Source organism: Marmota monax, unplaced genomic scaffold (assembly GCF_021218885.2).
Source record: "Marmota monax isolate L192 unplaced genomic scaffold, Marmota_monax_Labrador192_F-V1.1 WCK01_AAM20220418_F8-fsc00020, whole genome shotgun sequence".
Lineage (NCBI taxonomy): Eukaryota > Metazoa > Chordata > Mammalia > Rodentia > Sciuridae > Marmota > Marmota monax.
Window position 1 is genome coordinate 6519248 of NW_026692912.1, and position 15202 is coordinate 6534449.

Consider the following 15202-nt stretch of genomic DNA (forward strand, 5'->3'; position numbering starts at 1 on the left):
CTTTAAAAGATCAGTATATAACGAGGTACCAGAAGACGTGATTTCAAATGAACAAAACCTCCCATCACCTGAAACAAAGGTGTTAAACACAAGATGGGCTTGCTGCCACTCCATCCTCTGTCACCCACGGTGGACACCATGAATCAACCACAGCATTCTTCTATGCTAAGTTCAGATGTGGTCTCAGAATCCTTTCCAGGGCCAGGAATAGTGACACACACCATAGTCCCAGCCTCTAGGGAGGCTGAGGCAGGAAGATGGTTTGAGCCCAGGAGTTTGGGATCAGCCTGGGAGATAGAGTGTCCCCATCTCAAAAAAAAAAAAAAAAAAAAAAAAAAAAAATCCTTCCTACTTCATTACTAAAAATTCAGAGATTCAGAGGCAGTGTGCAATGACACTTACCTGCCACCCCTTTACCTGAATGCATTTTCCAATTTATGTGCAAATTTTTTCAGACCCTTCTGAACTTTGCAAAGATGAGATCTGGTTCGACTAAGAAAGATGAAGAGTTGATTGAGTACCATCAACACCCTTCAGGGTGAGTCCTAGACTATGCTGCACGTAAAGGAATCCTTGTCCCAGTATCTCTCTTTCTAGGGCCTCCAGCTTCTTCATCATGGCCTTCCATCTCCAGGGCTCACACAGAATCTGCACTTGGGAAAAGTGCTTTGGGTTCTCATCTTGGTACACAGCTAGTGGCCTAAGGTAAACTCCTCTGTGAAATGGGAAATAAATCCAACCTATTAACCTCATTCATCTTCAGATGCTGGCCACCTCTACAGAACCAGACTCTGCTATCAGTGGACATTAACAATCCTGTCCCATCCTTGTTGACCAACTGAAGGGAGAAGCTCTGCCTCTGTAATCAGCCACAGTGCTGGGTCTCTGGGGGCCACATGCACAAGCAGGGGAAGCCAGGAGTCAGCGCCGAGGCCTCTCTGCTCCTGCTTGATCAAAGCAGAGATGCCATGCCAAGTGAGAGAAGCAAGCAGGAAGGTCCAGAAGACAAAGGAAGAAGACACAGAATCAGGAAAGGACATGGAGCTTGAGGATAAAACGAAACAGGAGGCCACGGTCTCCACAAGGCCTGGCCAATCCCACAATGCCTGCCATGGTCTGTGGCACCTTTTGAGGGGATCCAGGGCTCCATAGGCCACACACTGGCCAGGTGCTAGAGAGACCCTGTGGAAGAATCCCACCTGGTTGCTGAGCTCCCAGATTTATAGTCTAGCAGGGGAGACTGACAAAAGCCATGAGAATCATAAATAATATAGGAACATATTGGTATGAAGACACAATAATGTCAGAGGTGACATTTAAGCTGAAACTTGAAAGACAAGATGGTGCTGGCTTATAGGAAGGCTCCATCAACCGATGAACGGATAAACAAGATGTGTGTATAAAGACAACGGAATATTATTCAGATTTGAAGAGATAAAGTTCTGCTACACACTGCAACATGGCTGAACCTTAGAAATATTATGCTAAGTGAAAGAAGACATTAAAAGACAAATATTGTACCACACAATATGAAGTACCTAGAATAGGCAAATTCTTAGATTCAGAAAACAGAAGAGAGGTTACAAGAGGCTGCAGGGACAGGGAAATGGAAAGCTATTACTGTTTACTGGGTACAGCATTTCTTTTCTTTTTTTTAATACATTTGTTTGTTTTTATGTGGTGCTGAAGATCGAACCCTGAGCCTCACATGTGCTAGGCAAGCAGTCTACCACTGAGCCACAGCCCCCACCCCTGAGTACAGGGTTTCTGTTTGGGATGATGAAGGAGTTCTGGAGATGGATGGTGTTTGTGTTCATTGTATATGAAATTAATGCCACGGAGTTGTGCACTTAACAAGTGTTGAAATGGTAAACTTTATAGTATATATATTTTTATCAAGATTTTTTAAAAATTTAAAGCAGGGAGATGAGTATTTCAAAAAGAGAGACAAGCATGTGCAAAGCCCCTGCAGTTGACAAGTTTGACATGTTGGCTGGGGGAGAATAACGGGGGATTTGACCTAGACAGAAGCCAAAGGGCCAAACCTTTCTCGTCTTACAAGGCGACATTTAGCAGTTTGGGCTTAGCTCTCAATACATGGCCATTTTAATACTTCAGTGGAGTTTTAAGTACATTTCAAGACGTTCATTCTTGCTGCTATGTGAAGAGCAGGCTGGAGTGCGAGCTGAGAAGTGGATTTTTTTTTTTAAGATAGGGCCTTGCTAAGTTGCCCAGGCTAGCCTCAAAATTGCCATCTTCCTGCTTCAGTCACCCAAGTTGCTGGGCTTACAGGTGCATACCACCAGGCCCCATCATAAATGGATTCTTAAAGGGACTGTTTAGTATCAGAACACTGACAATAAAAATTACCAGCCCAAAAGGATCGTCAGGCACTGTAAGGAAAGCGAGCATATATAAAGACAGATGCTCCCAGAGCCCTGCAGTTGGCCCACCAACACCACAACCAGTCCTCACTAGACTCTTCTGTGTGGGCAAACTCCTCCATGCTCAACAGAAAGAGCACAGATGCCTGTTCCACGTAACCACCCACTTCCCCACCTGACCTCTCTTGGTCATTCACACATCTTCCCACAGAATACTGGGATCCCACCCCATCTAATAGATAATGCTATACCTGTCTTTGTCCCCTCTCAGACTCTAGGTTTTCTTTTTTTAATGTTTTTATCAGCACATTATAGTTATACCCAAAGGTAGAGTTCATGTGGACGTCATCTTACATGCATAGAATATAATCTGCTCCACTTCAGTCCCCAGTGCTACTTTCTTTACCTCCCTCTCTTCCCTCCCCCTACTCTACTGATCTTCCTTCTGTGTATTTATTGTTTTTTAATTGGTGCTTTATAGATGTGCATAAAGGTGAAATTCACTGTGGAATATCCATCTGTGTACATAGCTTAATTTGGTCAATACCCTTCTGCGATTCCTCCTTTTCCTTTCCCTCCTCCCTCCCCTTCGGTCCCTTTCCTCTACTCCACCAATCTCTTTCTATTTCTGGGATCCGCTCTCCGGACCCCACACCCCATTTTTCCCCTTATTTTACTCTAGCTTCTGCATATGAGAGGAAACATGTGACCCTTGACTTTCTGACAGACTCTACACTTTCTTAGCCCAGTTTCTACCATAGAGAGCATTAGATCTGAACTCTGGATTTGTTGTTGATAATAATGATAAGAGAGACAGATGAGGACGGTGGGAACACGAGGCTAAGAAAATAATCCTACAAAATGGGCCCACTGTGCATACTTTCTTTTCTAAGAAGCAATTTACCTGCAGCCCTGCCCAGCCTAAGTAGACAGGATATGTCACATTCCTCAGCAAACTACCTATCTGCAAGAGAAATGCAGGCCCGAAATAATGTTGATAAGAGGAACCCAAGTTACCCTGAAGGGGGAGACTTTTGTGACCAGATCCTGAAACTCTAGGAGATAAGGATAGTTCCTCCTAACCATAAAATCTGTAAGAACATATGGTTAAGAATTCAATTAGAACCTGTCAGCAGGGGCCAAAGTGACCCAGAGTTGCCATGGCAGTGGGTACTTGAAAATCTGATGCATCTTACTGTCAGTCAAGAGATGGACCTGGGCAGGACTCTCTGGAAACTTCTCTGGGATCCCCAATAAAAATGGAATAAAGGACAGGCATATTGTCCCTCTCTTTTCTGAGAGGACCTACTCTCTCCCTTGAGAGTGTCCCCTTTCCTAGTGACTATCCCTTCAGTAAACTCATTCCTGTTATTCTGAGCAACATGTATGAAATATTTCTGACTTGATCACAAGAATGGAGGTGTGAAGTGGGGGGGGGAGGTCTTCGCTCTGCCTCAATTTCTCAGAAGGCATCAGCTCTGTAACAATAACAGTTAAAGTGATTCCCTCCCCTTGCTCCTGGCTTGGTTGAAATTCAAAAATATAAGTTCTTTTAAACTGCCACTGTCAACTAGCATATTTTCTGAAAATTTTTTAGAAAATAATAACAATAGGAAAATAGGAAATGAAAGCTAGAAATTCCACCTTTCCCAGAGAGTTAATGGAAATGTCTGACTGGCATTTCAATACATTCCTACCCAAACAGGAAGTGGGGCCCCTGTGGCCCCACTGGAAGTTTCCAAGATTCTCTTCCAGCTGCATCTCTGAGGCCTGGTAGGATGGGGCCCCATGTTCCAGGCACCCCTACCCAAGGCGGCAGAGCCTTCAGGGACACAATGATCTGGGAGAAGGCAAACATCATGGTCCACCAACTGTGCCTTCTCTGATGGGAAAGCCCGTCATCAGACACAAAAGCTGTGCTCTGTGTCACAGCTGTCCCTTTCACAAGCCTGCTGCTCCTCAGCAGCAACCGAGTTCACAGTTTGTAAGTGTGTTTTGTGAAATTCCCAATTCCTGTGGCTTCATAACACTGAGCTAAAAATACAGTGTCAACTGGCACATGGCCCAGATTCTGGAGCCCCAAAGAAGGCTGAAGCGTAAATTAGAAGGGGTGTGTGTGTGTGCTCCAAGAGGAGCAGACAAGAGGCAGTGAGAAGCCCAGGCCATGTGGTGACGGGGGAGGAGGAGGAGGAGGGTGTCAGCACGCAAGGGAACAGGTAATAGAGGAGGGAAACAGAAGCATGATTTTAAAATATCCATTCCTGGGGGAATGGAGCAAGCACTCGCCTCTAAATTAACTCTGCATTCTCCATCCAAATGACTACTGATTTTCAAAGTAATAAGTTATTTTACAAGGATTTTCCTATATAAGTTATTAGAGGGCTCTTTGATGTGTATTATAGTCTATTTTATTTATTTTAATTGACTCATAATAATTGTACATATATATGAATTGCAGTGTGATAAAACTGATACATGTATACAATGTGTAAAGGCCACATCAGAGTAACTAGTATTTCCATCTTAAGCATTTATCCCCTCTTTGTGATGGAAGTTCTTCTTTTCTAGTTCATTATAAAATATATAAACAATTGTTGTCAACTACAGTCATCCTCTTGTGCATAAAGAACTTATTTTTCCTACCTAACTAAACTTTGGTACCTGTTATCTTACCTCCATTTCCTTTCCCTCCTATCCTTCCAAGCTCTAGTGACCACTATTTTAATTTCCAGTCCTATGACATCAACTTTTTTTAGATTCCACATACAAGTGAGATCATACAGTATTTGTCTTTCTGTGTCTGGCTTATTTCACTCAATATAATGTCTTCCAGTTGGTTCCATGTTACTACAAATGACAGGATTTCATTCTTTTTCATCACAGAATAATACTCCATTGTGTATATATATTACATTTTCTTTACCCATTCATCTGTTGATGGACACCTGGATTGATTCCATATCTTGGCTATTGTGGATGGTGCTGCAATAAACAGAGGTATGCAGGTATCTCTTTTGTGTGCTGACTTCATTTTCTTTGCATATGTACCCATTAGTAGGAAAACTAGATAATATGACAGTACCATTTTTAGTTTTTGAGGAACCTCCTTACTGTTTTTCATAATGACTACACTAATTTTAGTCCCATCAAAAGTTCCCCATCTTCCTCATACTCATTCAAATTTTTTTGTTTTGTTTTTGTCTTTCTGATAATAGCTAGTCTAACTGGGGTAAAATGAGACATCGCTGTGGTTTTGATTTGTACTTCCCTGATAACTAATGACGTTAGGCATTATTTCATATATTTATTGACTACCTGTATATTATCCTTTGAGAAAGGTCTGTTCAGATCATTTGACCATTTTTAATTCAATTTTTTTTGTTCCTTATATATTCTAAATATTAACCCCTTGTCAAATGAATAGTTTGCAAATATTTTTCCCATTCTGTAGATTCTCTTTACCCTGTTCATTGTCCCCTTTGTTGTTATAGCACATTTAATCTAAGGTCTTCATTTGATCTGAATCATTGAAAGCTCAAAATTAAAATGTACCTTTAAAATTCCTTAACCTTGAGGATGATAATTAACTATAGAATATGTTTAAGAACCTGAATGGCAACTCAGAATATCCAGAGGACTAACTTGCCATGCACATGACTATTTCTTAGCTATGCAATGAATTCAGTGAAAATTGTTTTTTTTTTCCTTTTCTCCAAAAGGGAAACTGTTTTATTACTTTGTCTAGTATATAAAAATTCCTTCAATACAGAAATTACATAAAAAAAATTTTAAAAATTATCTAGAATCTCCCAGTGAAAATATCACCCTTGGGCTGGGGTTGTGGCTCAGTGGTAGAGCACTCGCCTAGCACATGTGAGGCCCTGGGTGTTGAGAGCCACAGCCGAAGGGGCCCCAGCAAACTTCCAGCTGCCAGCAAACTTCCAGCTGCCGGCTGATGATTGGCTCACAGCGGCCCCAGCAACATCTAGCTGATTGGCTCCTCTGCGGTGATGCTCATTGGGCTGTTTCCCTGCCCTTTCAGACCACGGAGCTGCTCATTGGGCGACTTTTTTGGCTCCGCCCACGTGACCCAGCCACTTGGCCTCAAGAGCAGGAGGATTGTGGGAGGTGGAGAAAGGCTTGTGTTGGAGAGAGAGGCTTGTGGGAAGCCGGTGGTGGCAGTTGGGCTCTGAGGGTTTTTCCTGAGAGGCTGTTTTGTTTGGTGGGTGTGGTTCTAAAAATAAAGTTAGTTTCTTTTGACAAGTGGCTCCTGATTGTGCCCAGCCAGACTGCAGCACCTGGGTTTGATCCTCAGCACCACATGAAAATAAATAAACAAAGATATTGAGTCCAACTACAACTAAAAAATAAATGTTAAAAAAAGAAAAGAAAATATCACCATTACCAATATGATGAATAGTTCTCTAAATCTTTTTCTAAGTATATCTGTATATAGAAATTTTTTCAAAATCAAAATCATAGTATTAATAGAGTATAACTCAAACTATTAATATTTGTGTGTTAATAATATTTTATAACATAACTTTTATTGGCTATATTCCATATTATGGATATACTATCATTTATTTAACCAATCTCCAATCAATAGGCACTTGGAATTATTTCCAATATTTTACTACTATAAGTAATTACAAACAGATACAATTACAGAATATTAGAACTATGAGTGCTTACACTTCTCTCTATAAATATATCTGAAATTCGGAGGAAATAGATGATTTCCTATATAAATTACCAACAATGATCCCAAAGGAAAAAAATTAAGAAAATTAAACGTACCAGTAAGTATAGGAAGTTTAAGGTTTTGTTTTGCTTTGGTTTTTGTTTGTTTGTTTATTGTGGTTTTGATTTGTACTTCCCTGATAACTAATGATCAACCAGGATTGAACCCAGGGGCACTTAACCACTAAGCTATATCCCCAGTATTTTATTTATTTATTTATTTATTTTTTCAGACAAGGTCTTGCTAAGCCACTTAGGGCCTTGATAAGTTGCTGAAGCTCGCTTTGAAATTGCAAACCTCCTGATACAGCCTTCTGAGCCACTGGGATTACAGGCTTGTGACACCGTGCCCGGCCAAGTATAGGAAGTTTTGAAACTACTCCAAGAGCTACCTCTTCTGAAACGGGATGTCCAGATTGTTTCCCAAGTGAAATTTCCCAAATCTTTAAAAATTCCATTTTAGAGTTCCAGAGAACAGAGAAAGAAAGAAACAGTTTCATGTTTGTTTTTTTTTTTAATTCTCAGTACCACTGATACCAAATACAACAAAAATGGCAGAGGAAAAGAAAACAGACCAATCACGCTTGTGAATACGAGTGGAAGAATCTAAGTACAACTTAGCAAATAAAACCCAGATTAAAGGAATAACACACCTAAAACCAAGGATAATTTATAATAGCAATTAGTACTATCATTACCAGGAAGGTGACTACTAAAACCCACCATATTACTGGGTTTTTGTTTTTTAGGCCTTTATTTTATTTATTTATATGCAAAGCTGAGAATCAAACCCAGTGCCTCACACATGCTAGGCAAGCACTGAGCCACAACCCCAACCCTCACAATACTGTTTAATAGAAGAAAATAAATATATAATCACCTTCAGTAACTCATTTTTTAAAAATATATTTTAGTTGCCAATGGAACTTTATTTATTTATTAATATGTGTGGAGCTGAGAATCAAACCCAGGGCCTCACACATGCTAGGCAAGAGCTCTACCATTGGACGACCACCCCAGCCCAAAGTAACTCATTTCTAACTAAAATGAGAATGAATGAAAGTTTCCCTGAGATTATATACAGCCCCAAACTACTAAAATAGTAGTAGCTAGTGACAGAAAGAGAAAGCAAAATAACAACAACAAAGCCACCATCATAAAAACAGACTCAGTGTAACAGAGTGATTGAAAACCCAACCTGTGACACTAGGATCTCTGGGTACAAATTTCGTCTCTACCACTAGTTATCCAGCTTTAAACAAATCACTTAGCCTCTCCATTACATTATTCATTTTCAGAGGACTCTTTTCATCTATAAATTGTGATAAAAGTATCTTCTCACAGGGATTCTGTAAGGATTAAACGAGCTGAAAACAGTAATGGGCTCAAGGTTCTAAGTAGATACACACAGCATCAAAAAGCCAAGATCACAAAACAAATGGTGAAACGCCCCAACAATTTCCATGGAAGTCAGGAACAAGAAGAGAACAAAGTCAACACTACTATTTAAGTTTTCGTCCTAAAAACATTAGCCAAGTGACCCATCAAGAGAAAAACATATCTCAAAAAAAAAGAGAGAGAGAGAGAAAAGAAACATAACTTTCACAAATACAGAAAGCTAGAAGATAGAATTATCATCTGCACTTGACAAGACACTATTCCTAAAGTACCAAGAGAACCAACTGAAAACTTACTAGTAACAAACAGGGACATACTGGACTTACTTTATTTACAAGCCCAAAGTAGAACTGAGAGAGAAATATGAAACAATCTCAAAATGGTATAACTGAAATCCTGGACTTTTTGAAAACTCACCTTGGCAATATAATTTTGGGGACTCCCACGTGCCCAGGGCTGTGCAGTTTGAAACTGTATGTTCCGGAACACTGAAAAATCCTTCTTTGCAACCATAACGGACCTGGCTGCCCAGCCTAGAGGTATAATTTCCTATGATGTAGCCATGTGGGACATCAGGAGGGGTGCCACAGTCTATTTCTGAAAACAAATTCATTACCATGTGAATGTAAAGTTTTAAAATTCACAATCTCGCTCCACATTTACCCCATTCCTCACACACATACCCCAATGCCTATTTTAGATACACTGATTTGACTTTTTTTTTGGTACTAGGGATTAAACACAGGGCTACTTAACCACTGAGCCACATCCCCAGTCATTTTTATTTTTATTTTGAGACAGGGTCTCACCAAGTTGCTTAGGTCCTCGCTAGGTTGCTTTGAACTTTCGATCTTCCTGCCTCGGCCTCCTGAGTCGCTGGGATCAGGGGCCTGTGCCACTGTGCTCAGCTTTTTCCATATGAGTTCTGGCCATGTTTCTAATGTTTCTAATGATCATCTTAATTCAATCTTCTGTCCTTCCCTAGGTAATAGCATCTATACATGCACAAAGATGAAATAATCTAGAGATCAGTCCTCATTAATTTATACTAACTTAAAAAACTCCTAGTCTGGGGCCAGGGTTGTGGCTCAGCAGTAGAGCGCTTACCTAGCACATGTGGGCACTGGGTTTGATCCTCAGCACCACATAAAAATAAATAAAGGCATTGTGTCCATCTACAACTTAAAAAAAAAAATTGAACACCTAATCCCATGAAGTAAAAACTGAATTGCAAAATACCTTAAAATATATGTACCTTTGTAATTTTCAACATCACTTTTGAGATGCTAGGTCTTTACCAGATTGGCTAAACTCCTCTCTAACATCACAACTGATGTCAAATATCTGTTAACTACTAAAATACCTTGTTTGCTAGTTTTAACTTTTTTTAACACAGCCCCTTCTATGGTGATCAGATCACTATCTGCTTTAATTCATAGGTTGTACAAAAGTACAAAGGAACAGATTATCTCCACCCACAGCCTCAACACAGACCTAGGAACATCAGCATGTGCGAGTCACACCACAGATCTCACCTCAAGGGCCTGCATTCATTGGCAATACCCACCTGTGCATACCGTGGCATCTCTGGCCGGGTGGAAAGGCTCAGGTCCATTCTTCGGCAAGTATCCATCCTTACAGTAGCATTTGAAGCTCCCTGGAGTGTTGACACACTGTCCTCCAGGCCGGCACACGCCGGAAACTTCACACTCATTTATGTCTTCAGACCCACCCCAGATACAGGAAAAAGAAAAACAGAAAGAAAAAAAAGAGGGTTGGGGGGGGGACACTGTAACAGCTGTTTTCTCACTTTTTCCATCTGTCCTTACAAATGGACATGTGTTTGCAATTGTATCATGAATTTTCTATTACTCTTTAAGGGTTCTTCTCATATAGTCTTCACATAATAAAGCACTGAAAACATGAAGTGCTCAATAATTACTTGTAAGTGTGTTCTGGAAATTAATAGAAACCAATGACCATCCCCAGTTCCCTAACACCCAATAAAAAGAACACATTCAATTGCTATAAATAAAGATAGTCCTAACCTTATACTAACATGGAGCTCCAAATCTAAAACAATTTGCACAAGAGTGAAAAATGCTAGCAACTGACAAACAGCGTCTCAGTTCCTGAGTACAGGATGATGTGGCAGGTAGAAGTGGGTAATTAAGAAGGGGCTCACTAATTTTCCCCAGAGTAGAGGCCTTAAAATAAGCTTCAAGAAGAACAAGATATGCTCCTTGGAGTCTTCTCCATTTGACTGAAGATTGCTATTTTGGATTGGATGTGAGGTGTCCCCCAAAAGCTCATGTGCGGGGCAATGCAAGGAGGTTCAGAAAAGAAATGATTGGGTTATAAGACCCTTAATCCATTCAATGAATTAATCACCCGATTGGATTAGTTGAGTGGTAACTGAAGGTAGGTGGGGTAACCAGAGGAAGTGGTTCATTGGGGGTGTGGCTGTGGGGTATATATTTGCATCCAGTGAGTAGAGTCTCTCTCTGCTTCCTGATCATGATGTGAGCTGCTTCCCTCTGCCACACTCTTCCACCGTGATGTTCAGCCTCACCTCAAGCCCTGAGGAATGGAGCCAGACTTCTATGGACTGAGACCTCTGAAACTGTGAGCCCCCAAATAAACACTTCTTCTACTAAAATTGTTCTTGTCAGATCTTTCAGCAGTGGAAAAGCTGACTAAAACAATTGCCAAAGACAGCAGATACAAGGGTAAACACTGTATAGCATTTAAGAGGCTGGAGAAGAAACCTCTGTAGAGTAAGCAGAGTTTTTTCCCCCAGAACAGCTTAAAAACTTAAAGAATTCCACTAGGTGTGGTGGCACACACCTGTAATCCCAGCAAGTGTGGAGGCTGAGGCAGGAGGATTGCAAGTTTGAGGCCAGCCTTAGCAACTTAGTGAAATACTGTCTCAAAGTATAATAATAACAATAATAATAATAATAATAATAATAATAATAATAATAATAAAGGCCTGGGGATTTATCTCAATGCTAAAGTGCCCCTGGGTTTAACCCCCAGTACCAAAAAAGACAGAGAATGAAGAAGAAGAAAAGAAAGGAAGGAAGAAAAAAGCTCCCTGATTGAAATGATAATCTTCCTAGGACACCTACAAGAACCACAGGAGTGAGTGGTGGGCAGTGGACAGGGAGCATCATGAATAAAGAAAGTCTGGTTGCACCTAGGCTCTGGGATTTCAAAGACCTGTAACTTCAGAAGGACTGATATAAAATGGCCAATATTCTATTCTGCCAGGCAAGATCTTTTTTTATCCCCCCCAAAAAATTACTAACACCATAATTTCATAAAAAAAGGACAGGGGCTGGGGATGTGGCTCAAGCGGTAGCGCGCTCGCTTGGCATGCGTGCAATCCGGGTTCGATCCTCAGCACCACATACAAACAAAGATGTTGTATCCGCCAAAAACTAAAAAATAAAAAATAAAAAATAAATTAAAAAATAAATAAATAAATAAAAATTTTAAAAGGACAGATTGGGGCTGGGGTCATGGCTCAGCAGTAGAGTGCTCACCTAGCACATGCGGGGCTCTAGGTTTGATCCTCAGCACCACACAAAAATGAATAAATAAAATAAAGGTATTGTGTCCAACTACAACTAAAAAAAATTTTTTTAAATAAAGAGAGGACAGATTAGCACCCCAAAACAGAGAAGAAAACTACTTCAGAATCCTTATAAATTTGTTTAATATAATCTTGTAAAAATTCACTCTAGTCTCTCTCTCTTTGGTCTTGGTCCAGTGCACACCTGTCAGTCACACTGATCCCTGTTTGGGAGCCAGCAGTTCACTCAGTTGCTGAAGGAGCTCACTCAAGCTACCTATTCTGATGAACCTATCTGTTCCTTCACTGGAGCAAACTTTGGGAAAATCTGTGGAAAATGGTCTCCAAAGACAGCTACCAACAATTCCTCCCCTTGAATGCTATATCTCAAGAATCTGATTCAATTTAAAAAAAAACAAACAGTGGAATCAGTTCCCCCTCCTCTTAGGTTGGTCTCGAGACTTGCTTTGCCCAGCAGAACAGAGCAGAAGTAACAGTAGACTGTTGGACCCAGCTCATAAGAAGCGTGGCAGTGGGGGCTGGGGCTGTAGCTCGGTGGTAGAGCGCTTGCCTGGCATGTGTGAGGCACTAGGTTCCATCCTTAGCACTACATAAAAATAAATAAAACAAAGAAGAAGCATGGCAGCCTCCCCTTTCCTTCGCTTGGAATTTGGTGGCCATTCTGTAAGGAAGACCAAGCTATTGTGCTTGGGAGAAAGGCCACTCAAAAGGGCCCCCAAAATGAGACACCATGTGAAGATAGAGGCCATGCGAAAGATAACCGAAGTCCCCTGGCCTCTAGTCAGCATGGAGGCCCTAGACATGTGGGCAAGGCCTGCTATCCCTGCTATTACCTGCAGCTCAGCCCAGCCACTGGCTAAATGTACCACAGCAGATGAAGCAGAAGCACCCTGCCAGTCTGTGGAATGGGACAGCACAGGTGCCGGTGGGCTGTGCAGCAATACATAACCAAGACCCCTTGACATAAGAGTCAGCAAAGTCCAAATAAGTGAGATTAAGAGAATAACACATCAATTTTAAAAGGGGACCTCTGAGAAGACAATTAATCTTAGAAACTAAGCAAAATATGAATGCTAAAAATAAAAACTCGGTGGAAGCATTGAATATAGGTTACTTGCCGATGAAAAAAAATATTGCAAATCCCAACTTGAGGAATTCTCCAAAATTAGATAGAAAAAAAAAATTGTGAGACAGAAATAACAGAACAAATGCCAAACGTTATGGAGACGGATCCAAAATATTCAATATCCACTTAAGAGGAATTACCAAAGAGAAGGGAGTGAATATACAAAAACTAGTCTCAAAGGGGAAAAAACAAAAACAAAACTTCAGCTTATGCTTCAAATCCAAATAGACTTTTAAGGCAACAGGCATGTCATTCTCCTGAGGATGACATAAGGCACTGGCTGAAAAATAAATCTTGAACGTGGCCAGCAGGCTACGGGCTGACCACACCTGCTGCCTCCCTTTGGGGCTCTCACCCCTACCTCCAGGATTGGGATCCCTTGGGACCACCCCTAATTTTTCTACACCCTAAGTGCAGGACTCCTACCCTCCTCTTTTCCCCACCATGAGCTAGAAAAGACAAAGGTGTGGCATCTAGGGAAGGTAGTCTTTGATAGAAATATATGAACCACTTCAACACCTCACTCTAACACACAGGCCACATATTGCCTGATCCAGTTCACAGAAAGTCTCCAGAACATGCAAATCTACAGAGACAGAAAGTGAAGCTGTGGTTGTCTAGGTCAGCGGGAAGTGGGAAGCAGAGAGACAATGGGCATGGGGTTTCTTTTGGGGGAGACAAAAATCTAAAATAGGTGGTAATGGTTGTGTAATTCTGTGAATATATTAACCACCACTGAATTGTTCACTTTCACTTTAAATGGGTATATTTTAGGGCATGCAAATTATATCTCAATGAAGCTGTTACTTAAAATGAAGGGGCTGTGGTGTAGCCCAGTGGTAGAACACTTGCCTGGCACATGTGAGGCCCCAGGTACAATCCCCATCATTGCAAAAATAAATAAAAAATTAGAGCCATTCCAAACCCCACAGAATAAGAGAAAAAATATACCTTCTGAGAAAAAGGAATGGTAACCTATGAAGAGGAGACCCCTTCTGACCTGGGACTTCTTGTCTAAAACACTAAATGCTACATGGCAGTGGAGTAGTATTTATAGTTCTAAGGAAAGGGGAATGAAACATCATGCTCTATTTAAGAAAAGAAATGACATTTTAGAACATGAATGATCTCGAGAATTATACCACTGACATTTCTTTTCTGAAAATAATTTTGAGAAAATACTCCAGCCGGTGAAACATCAGAATAAATAAGGTCAAGTAAGGCAAGGGGCTGCTTAGAGATGCAGGGGTCATGAAAAAGCTGAACAATTTCTTCAGTTTTCTCCATATTCATCATTTGTTTAGGAAAACCGGTTTTGTAGATAGTTTGAGGATAAATCTGAGTCCTTACACCAATGGAGTCTTAGGAAAGAACCCTGTGTACATATTTCACCATATTCAAGAGGGACTTGGAAAGGAACCCAGAAAATTGATATCCCGGAGCTTGAGCAAGTAACAGAAGGCAAGAGTAAGATGTGGGGGACATTAACCTGGAGGGGGCGCTCAGGCATTTCCTGCTCACGCCAAAGAGGAGCAGTGGTGTCTTGGTCTGGACCTCGGGTACTTCGGGGGATGGAATTTTGCTTCAATCTCCTTTGATCCAGAATCTTTGCCCTCTCTCTCCTTCCTGGGAGCTGGAGAAGTATCATGGCCCCATGTCTAAAGCAGAGTCAGCAAGACTCTAGGGAGACGTCAAGGAGCCACACAGCTCTGGACAGGAGAAAGCAACACACTCCAGGGAATGTACTTGCCCTTGGATTTATATTTCCTTGCTTCCTCCTTCTTCCAGAGTAATAGAACACAACTCTTTAAGAATAAAATCCAAAAAGCCAGGTGTAAAAGTGCACTCCTGTAATCCCAGAGACTTGGGAGGCTGAGGCAGGAGGATTGCAAGGCTCGACAACTTAGCAAGGCCCTAAGCAATTTAGTGATACCCTACTTCAACAAATAAAAA

General features: G+C 41.0%; 1 protein-coding gene across 2 annotated transcripts in view; it reads right to left on the reverse strand.

Moving 5' to 3' along the window:
* Susd1 (sushi domain containing 1) overlaps window positions 1-15202 on the reverse strand; it is a 116366-nt gene that overhangs the window by 83245 nt on the left and 17919 nt on the right. For both annotated transcript variants that reach the window (XM_058581627.1, XM_046451606.2), the window contains exons 4-5: window positions 10093-10245; window positions 8943-9122 (exon numbers count right to left, since the gene is read on the reverse strand). In XM_058581627.1, the coding sequence (XP_058437610.1) occupies window positions 8943-9122; window positions 10093-10245 (333 nt within the window). The remainder of the gene's footprint in view (window positions 1-8942; window positions 9123-10092; window positions 10246-15202) is intronic.